Source organism: Dicentrarchus labrax, unplaced genomic scaffold, assembly GCF_905237075.1.
Source record: "Dicentrarchus labrax unplaced genomic scaffold, dlabrax2021, whole genome shotgun sequence".
Taxonomy (NCBI): domain Eukaryota; kingdom Metazoa; phylum Chordata; class Actinopteri; family Moronidae; genus Dicentrarchus; species Dicentrarchus labrax.
In genome coordinates, this window is record NW_026136721.1 from 26,692,213 (window position 1) to 26,701,808 (window position 9,596).

Consider the following 9,596-nt stretch of genomic DNA (forward strand, 5'->3'; position numbering starts at 1 on the left):
TCAAGTCCGTCGTATGAGTTTTTAAAATCCGTCATCTGATTAAATTTGTTACACATAGAATAGAATAGTTTTATTATTCCACTCATTGCGAAACGAGACGCTCTCTCTCTCTCTCTCTCTCATTAGTCATAAACCAAAGTAATAAGTGTTCTTTGACCTTTTATAGACCAATCTAAAAACTAATTGATTATACATCATCTTGAGTTGTAATTAGCATTCTGGACACAGACACACAGACACACACACCCACACCCATCTCAACAGCCGGACCAGGTTACATAATGACTTACCACCCTGTAATTGGTTTCATCACTTCTGTGAGGAGTCACTCCTAATGATCCATCAAAATGCCACAAAGTTGAGACATTCTGCAGTGCAAACAGCGCTGAGGAGAGCTGCATGTACACTGTCGAGGCATTCGCCTTCGACTTATTGACAAGTGAAAATACATCAAACCCATACAAGGCCTTACAGTAACTAAAAATCATGTTCAATTAATCAGTATATTTTCTCTGTTGTTTGTTTATAAAATGTCACTAAAATAGTGAAATAATCCTGTTACAGCTTCTCAGAGCACAAGCAGATGTCTTTAAATGTCTGAACAACCACTTCAAAGTTCATTATTGACAAAAGAATCTCACCCCAACATCCATTTAGTTGTTGTTTTGGAGCTTTCTAGCACATGATTCTCATCCAGCGTATGGAGCATCCCCAGGAGTCACAGAAAGGTAGAGGTTCTCATTTCCATTTTTACTGAACACTTTAACATCTTCTCAGTTACAAACCAATGAAGTGATGTGATTAAAAGCTCTAGATCAGCTATTAAATGGACCCAAAGATGTCAGAGAACACTAGAAAAAAGCAGAGCCGCCCCCAACTCAAGATTTTCCTCGTCGACTCGTCGCTACACGTTTGTGATTATTCTTTTAATATTTTTAAATACATATAGATTTTTTCAGCTGCCTCTTAAAAGCTAACACAACACGCGGTAATGATTCTGCATCAGAACAACAAGCAAGGAGAATGAACATTTAGTTTATAATTTATTGTTCCAAACACGGTATAAATTACTTCCACCTTCACAAAAACCAATACTCGGACTTCCTGATAGAATGGATGATGTATAACGTTAACGTTACCTAACAAATTAAGTCACTACAAACTCTCTCCTCTCCTGATCGGAGCTCGCAGTCCAGGTAGAGTCAGAAGCTAAGAAACTAGTAAAGTTAGCACATGCAGGTCCGTGTTGCAACAGTCCCGATACTTTACTCCCAGTGACAAGGCTCAGCTTCCGGACGGAGTTTAACATTGTTATTTTCTACTTCAGTGACTATCTAAAGGAAAGTGGGTCGACTTCTCATCGGTTAATGGTTTGGTCGACTATTATGGGGCAGACCTACACAAAAAACTGCAAATCTTTCCTTAGGAGATCCAGGATCCAAACAATTTGTGGTATCTGTAGGTTTCTTTTTCTGGAGTTCCTGTTTCAGTTCTACACATCCTACTGTGCAATCTTAGGGTAACTATCAACAGGCCTCTGACGTAAGTACATCCTAATCATGTCACACTGTTTTTACACACACACACACACACACACACACACACACACACACACACACACACACACACACACACACACACACACACACACACACACACACACACACACACACGTCATATTTGGTGATCACTTTATTGCTCATAACAACATGACAGAGACTTATTGCAAATAAGGTGCTCAGGTTCAACGGCTTATTTGCTCAAAAGCACGCCTTCACTTCACAGTTATTAGCACAGGTAGGACTTTGATTCCTGTAAACAGCAGCGAGTTTGTGAATCATCTCAGAAAACCTAAACATAGCTCTAGTTACTGTTCTGGCTTGACCGACGGTGAGATATAATACAAGATAACCTGTTGTTTCACAGGAAGGAGATCACCAACAATCTGATCTTACCACACTGAGCTTCTACATATTAAACCACACAAGTCACAGGATGGACAAGGTTGGAGAACCTCAGGTATGCGTTTAACATGCCAGAGATAAAGGGTAGAGATTTAAGGCCCCAACATGAAAGTGCACGACAGATTTCACTGGCGACAGAGCAGAAATTAATAAAAAAAGAGAGTACAGTGTCTTTAAATACCAAAACACGCCTCATTAGAAAAATGTCTAGAGACCGTGAAGATGTGTCATTTCACCTCAGTTTAAAGTACTAAAGCCAATGGTGAGGTTTATTTTTAGCTGGGAGTTTTCTGTTTCCCACAAGCAAACTCATCAGTCTAATGCTCATTTTGGCAGGAGTTTGCCATTAGGTAGATCACAGGCCTACTTAGACAGATCTAGTGCTGGCATGACACCTCTACTACTACCCCACACACACACATTTCCAAAAGTCATGACTCATGTTGTCACACTTAAACTCCGCACATCGCAGCGTTTTACAGGCATCAGGTTTGTGAATGAAGAGCTGGTGATCTAGTATGCTAATGTTAGTGACACGTGCATCCATCACATTTTCATATAGTAGCATTTAAGAGTTAGTAAACTGTGAATGTTAAAGCCAGCACTTGACCTTTGACCCTTGTGTTGAAGTGTTACGTATAATGCTTGCTGACAGTATTAGCTTAGTATAGCATAAAGACTGGAAGAAGGGGCTCTGTACAAAGTTCCTCTAAAAGGACCTAATTAACACCCAATATCTCATTTATTTAAACTGTACACAAATATAAAAGGTAAAAAAACTTTGTGGTTTTAGGGGGAGTTACGTTATGTAACCATTTCTTGCAACAACGCGATTTTTAGCAATTACCTTTAGAAGTAAAACTTTTCTCTACATTTCTGTACGAAGCCCCGAGGAAGAGTGCTGGGCTTTGAAGCCCATTTGACATAAAGGCCAAACTGTTTAATTACAGCAACGGCGTCCATCATGTGACGCACACCGGCCAAAGAATACACTTTCCCATAAGGTTGCATTGTGAAAGAAGAGGCTGTAAATCAGTGTGTGTGTGTATATATAGGCTTAACTATTCCTTTCTGTAGTATCTGACCTCGCTAAACCTGTGGTTAGCATTTGGAAAGAGAATAAAAATTTATGAAAACTGAGTTTTTTGCACATTTTTGCACACGTTTGTCACATAAATATCCAGTTAATGAAATTACAGTTGATTTATATTATTCCTTATTTTGGTGGGGTCCCTCTGCAACCTGTCGGCCTCAGTTCAGGAAGCTCAGTTTGGGCGAATACTAAAAACTAAAGTTGGGAAATAAATATCAACAGCAACAACAATATTTTCTGATAAACAGACATTATGAGAAGGAAAAATAAACAAAAAGTTCATTAATAGTAATATTGATTAATAGGCCACTCCTTTATTAAACTGTACTCCAGTCCAAACAAACTGCACATGGACCTGCCTACCATGCCATGCCACACTAGAGGAGCCAACTGGCACCAAGTCCTAAACTTCTCCCACTGTTCCACATGTGGTGACCATTAGACCCGGGTCATTAAACACAGCGCTCTCAAACTGCTTTTTCTTTTGTCTTAAGTTTGTTTACATCCATCCAGACAAGAGAGAGTAAAAACAATGGATCCAAACCATCTGGTGAACTGGTGAACGGACAACAATACAGCCACCCACAGAGCAAAAATAAAAGATTTCACTAAATAACTAATGGCGTGTTTGCAGACATGAAGATGACATTAGGTGAATGGATACAACGCCGTATATTCTGGATATAGTTGATGTTGGGACATATTAATCGAATGATTGTTTTCATTATTCATAAGGTTTTTTAATTGTTTAGTTTCCTGAATGTGAATCAACTAGTCGATTAATAAACTAATAGTTTCAGCACTATATATGAATATTATGGTGCTCCAGTAGTTTCCAGTGAATTACATTTCTTGTCGACCAACATTTTTATGGATTTTATGCTCCACCCCTAAAAATATTAATATTATAAATATTAAAAAGGTTAAAATTATTAGTCAAGTAATCTATTAGCCAAAAAAATCAATCAGCAACAATTATGATTATCAATTATTCTTCAATTGTTAAGTTGCTTCCCTTTCAAGCTCAAAGGAGAAACTACGGTGGCCATGATACGTGTGAAAAATATGAACGGCCCTATCTAGAGCCAGTGGTTTGTCCATTCTGGGCTACTGTAGAAACATGGCGGACTCCTTGGAAGGCGACCTGAAGATAGAAAAAGCTCATTCTAAGGTAACGAAAACATAATGACTTCTATATTTAGGTGATTATACACTAATGACAACTGTTTCCAGCCTCTCAAACACGAGGATTTTATGCTTTTCTTTAACACACATGAGAGCAAATGCATTATTTTTTGTTGGGATAAGAAATTTGGATTTCTCATTTGGCTCTGAGAAATTATAACGACCATTTTGCAAAATTTTTAAATGAGAAATCAAGAACAGATTAAGTTAGTTGCAGCGCTAGTTTGTTTTCTCCAACTACTTATCAAAAACACACAAAAAAATGGTATTCAAAGCAGAGAAAATCCTAATTTTTAAAGCTCTAGACAGCATTGATAAATCACATAAATGATTACTCAGTTATCAGGATTAATTTCCTATCAATAAACTCATCAACTAAGAATCGACTCATCTTTTCTCTGCTGCATATGAATCTTTGTGTTTCAGTAGTTTCCAGTGAATAATACAAATGCTTGTCAATCTTCATTTGTAAAGATTTTTGTTAATTACCACTAAAATAATCAGATTCAGTTGTTTTCTTCAGTGAGATATTGTGAAGCTTCGAGAATCCCCCAAACAAAATAAATAAAATGTCTGTTATCAATTAGTCAATCAACAGAATATTCATTAATTGACATTAAGTAATAGTTTCAATCATTTTTCCAAACAGAAATATAATTTGCTTGTTCCAGCTTCTCAAATGTGACCATTTATTTATCTTATATGATAATAAATTGAATATATTTGACTGTTTGAACTGTTATTTTGATATTTTAAGATTGCACATGGGCTCTGGGAAACCACGATGGAGCATTTTCCACCAGTTTTATGACAGTTTACAGCCAAAACAATGAATCAAACAATCATTAGTTATATTTCACACAGATAATACTAAGTTATATCAATGAGGAAGAAGTCATTTAGAAATGGGACACCGTGTGCACTGCTCTATCAGAACATACTGTATCTCTTCAGAGGGGTTAAAACTACATTAAAGGGGCTCATTAGTCTGTAGGAAAGGCATCTGAATCTAAATGCTGCCACACAATTAATCGGCACCTTGCACACACACACACACACACACACACACACACACACACACACACACACACACAGGAGGAACCTGGAGTTGTGTGTTTGGCTGGCCGGGTCAGAGGAGGCTGTGCAGCCCGCATGGCAGAGCTCGCAGCTTCAGAGCCACGCTGCAAGTGTTGAACGCCTAAAAATAAAACTCTCACCGGCACAATCCGTTTATCCTGCAGCGCCACAAACACTGCAAACAACGACAAGCGACCGCGACCCGCTGCAGGAGTTCACACCGGGAGGAACACTCACCTTTGAGACGGTCATAGGGTGCGAGGTGCGGCGGCAGGTGGTGGTAGTTTGTCCCTGAAGAGTGAAGTAGAGGTGGGTGCTGCTGGTGGTGGTTGGTGGTGCTGGAGAGTCTCTTTATAACAGCGGTGGTTGTTGCATGGTGGTCAGTTTAAAGTCAGGATGCCCGGGCTCGACCTTGAGACTCCCCCAAATAGGAAAAGAGAGGAAAAAGCTCACAGACAGAGACTATCCCTCCTCCTGTACATAACGTTGTCAGCATGGAGGGAGGGTGAGGCGGGGGGAGAGAAAAAAAGAAAAACAAGAGCCTGAGGAGGAGGGCGGAGGATGAGGAGAGATGCGAGCACAGGATGCGATGAGGGAGGAGGAGGAGGAGGAAGAGGAGGGAGGGAGGAGCGAGGCGATCCAGGTTTGATTTGAAGCATACTGTATATTTAAAGGGTGAGAGATAGCATGAAAGAGCTGACTGAACCGACATAGATACACCGATTTAAACGCCTTCATATTAGGTTTTTCTCTCCTGCAGAAATGAGGCCAAATAAAAAAAAAAAATCTTATATAAACTCATTTATTTATTTATTTTCATTTTTTTTGCATCCATTTTGGTTGTTTTAACCACATGTGTGTGTGAACTTTACACAGGGGCAGTCCTGTAATGTGTGTTTTACTCACATTTTGTTCCTTTAGATTCACAAAACTATGTATAAACTCTACTTATGAATATTGTGTATATTTCACGCTCATCCTGCAGACGCTTTATCATATCATTCTAATTTTTCTTAATTTTTTTCTCTATCTGAATTAATGTGTGCTTAACATGTTGGGATCAATCCAAAGTGCCCAATTCAGCCTATTTAGTGTTAACAGATGGAACTATTGATGGAGTTCATGTTTGCCAGGGGTCCTAATTTACAGTATCACACACTATTGGGTGGGTTAGAGGCACTCTGTCAATCATTCACAGTCACTGATTTCTTTGTGTCCCTATTTTTGTTTTACACATTTTCCAGATGACAAATATTACATAAAAATGTTCTGAGAAGAAATAAGTTTAAATCTTTGTTGTTTATCACTGTAGTTTATTCTTGAGGTCCCCAGGGGCCGCAGTTGGTTGTCCTTCTGTGTTAAATATGTTTTTATTGCGGGTTATCAGTTTTAGTTTCTTGTGAATGAAAGACATTTCTTTTGTGTCAATATTTATAGATTTAAAAATAGTCAGATTCAGTGTCTAACATGAGATTTGAGGAAACTTCTACAATATAAACAGTGTTAAAGTGTCTTCTCTGTATTTATCATTATTTTACATCATAAAGGTTCAAAGTGACTTCACTTTAAATGAATGGTCATTTGTGTCATGTTTCAGTCTTGTGGAATATGTGTTTACTGCAATTAACACATGTTTTATTTGATTGTTTTATTAATATCATGTATATAATGTGATGTAGATGCCAGTAAGATTAAACCCAAAACAAAACAATCTCTAAAGTACATACATTGTTTATTGAGTTTTGTTTATTTTTACATTTACGTTTGTCAGTGTTGTTTGTTCTTATATATTTTATTTGTTTAATGGTTTAATCAGTCTCCTGTCATTTGTTGTTGTGTGCACTTTAGTGTAAAGCACAATGATTTTCTTTGTAATGAAATGAAGAGCTACATAAATAAAGGAACCTTGCCATCCTAAGATCAAACAATTAATTAAAACAATTGAAATCTTTGTGCAGGAAGAAAAAAAAACGGTCAAAAGTTCTAATCGATTACATTTACCTAAATAATATCAGACACCTTAAAGATATTAAAGGTTTCTTAATGCTCTAAGAAATATGTCATTTTCACCCATAAGGAACATTATCATATTTGAAAGAAAGTTAGTCTTTGCTAGTGAGATGTTTGGGAAAAAACTCTGAATGAAGCTGTCATGTGTAGCCTTTACTGTGTGTGTAAACTCTTTGTTGGGTATTATACTATCCAATAATCACAACTTTTCCACAAATTTGACCAAACATTGTAGTTTCCTGTGAGTTTTATCAATCAAAGCAGTCCCCCATGTAAAAATCATTGAGCCATTCGTCGCCAAACTAATAACAAGTTTATTCTCACTGGAAAAAGTTGTCTTTGATTTTTAATGAATTATACATAAAAGTTGAAGTTGTTTCCATTTTTTCCCACAATTTATTTTAAAAAAAAGCGCCTCAAAACATTGTAACATGCATCACTAGTTTTCAGAAAAGCTGCCATCAATGAGCCTTTTTAGGCCGCAACAATCCCTTAAAAAAAACCCGGGAAGGACTGTTAGAGCCTCACAGATCAGTTTTGCCTCAGGGCCCTGAAACGGGTGTAACTGTGTGATACATATCATAGTACTTTGCATGGATTCCATATGTTGTTGGCTTTGTGTGTGTGGACAGCTGCCTTAACTGATGGTGAACGAAACAAACCACATTCACTCAAAGAGAGATCATTTCTAGACAATCAAATGTAGATTCTCAGCTCCAGGTGAGAAAAAGTAAAAGCTAAACAAAGTTTCTTTTGCTTAAATACTTACTATTAGATCCCTAAATGTAAACAGTCAGAACATTTAAAGAACATATAATATGTCCTTATGTGAGTGATGTTTGGTGCACATCTTTATTTGAGGGTGTTTGTTGCCCCCTGGTGTTGAAACACAGCCATCACAAGAGTATTTTTTTATTTTTAACAATCATACATACTTAATAGGCTTCTTTTTCGACAGATTCAGTGTTTTCTTCTCAATATTCTGTTAGTTTTATTTGGTTCTTTGAACTTTCCTAATGCAGGACGAGCCCCTTTTTATAGAGTAAGGCTTCAGCGTGCTCTTATCCTGTTTATATCTTAAATAATAACATAAGAAATAACTATTTCATTTAGTTTTCCTCACAGAAATGAATGCAATGTTGAGACCTACTGTGTATATTTTTGAAGTTTTCTTACAACCCTTAAAATCAAGAAGGCCTTGCGGCTCCGTGTGAAGCTTTGGCGACCCCAAGCTTGGGAACCTCAGCTCTAGGGTTCCTTTCCAGTGGACAAACAATGAAGTTCCCTCCCTAGAGAGGCCTTTTTTCTGCCCCTGCTCCTCAAACAGGCTGAGTCCGTCACTGGCCTGTCAGGCCCAGGGGTAAGCCTCGTCATCTGGGTAGGGCAGTGTGGAAACATGGCAAACGAGATGTTTTCTACATGAGAAGTCTTCAGGCTGCTTCCAGCACCTTTAGGCGTGGTTTTACTTTTAAAAAAGTGTTAGTGATGTAACCGGTCTCCTCCTGCCCCTGAGGCTCTGTGGTCAAATAGCTGAACTGCTCGGACAAGTTGTCTGGCTTCTGAATTCTCCCTGGAGTGTAAAACAAACACAAATGCCTTCAAGAACACAGCCGTGGGGTTTGTTCGTGCAGCCTCAACGATCCTCAGAGGAGCTTTTTCTGACAAACGGAGCCAGAAACTTTGTGTCTTTCAGAGATAATTCAGTTAGAAACTGCTCGTATGCAAATGAGACTATTAGTCTTATCAGTACCTACTCATAATGTTGCCAAGCTCTTTGTCAAGATGTCCAGTGAGAAGTCTGAATTGTTTGTGTCATCTTAATCACTTTTTCAACCTGCAGCCATCATTTTAAACATTGTTTAATCATTGATCATAAAAAGACTTATTTGGTGAACATGACTGGGATGAAATCTGTAGAATAATATCAACAGACTTAAAGGTCAGGCTCATATGATGAAATATTGGTGTTGGTCTCCCTTTAGGTAACAATTGTAGACGTATACGTGCACTGTGGACCAACGATTCACTCTTATATTGGCGAGGTCACTATTAGTTTGTATGGTGTCCAAAACATTATGTTTTAGGAAACTGTAAGTTATTCAATTATCAGTTATTCAGCTTTTAATGAAGGGCTGGACCCAGATGACAAATTATACTCAGGAAGTGGAAGAAAATTAGCATATATAAAGCAGAATATGAATATTTTATGCTTTTAAATAAATTAAACTTAGTGTGATGTCCCTTCAGTCTCTCTGACTGGACCATTT

The 9,596-nt window shown here is 37.9% G+C and overlaps 1 protein-coding gene across 2 annotated transcripts in view; it reads right to left on the reverse strand.

Annotated features, from left to right (window-relative positions):
- Positions 1-5,847, reverse strand: part of coro2aa (coronin 2Aa) — a 41,894-nt gene extending 36,047 nt beyond the window's left edge. The window contains exon 1 of one of the 2 annotated variants that reach the window (XM_051383788.1): positions 5,557-5,847. In XM_051383788.1, the coding sequence (XP_051239748.1) occupies positions 5,557-5,571 (15 nt within the window). In that variant the 5' untranslated portion in view covers positions 5,572-5,847. The remainder of the gene's footprint in view (positions 1-5,556) is intronic. The other variant, XM_051383789.1, reaches the window with a different exon arrangement.
- Between the last annotated feature and the right edge of the window lie 3,749 nt (positions 5,848-9,596).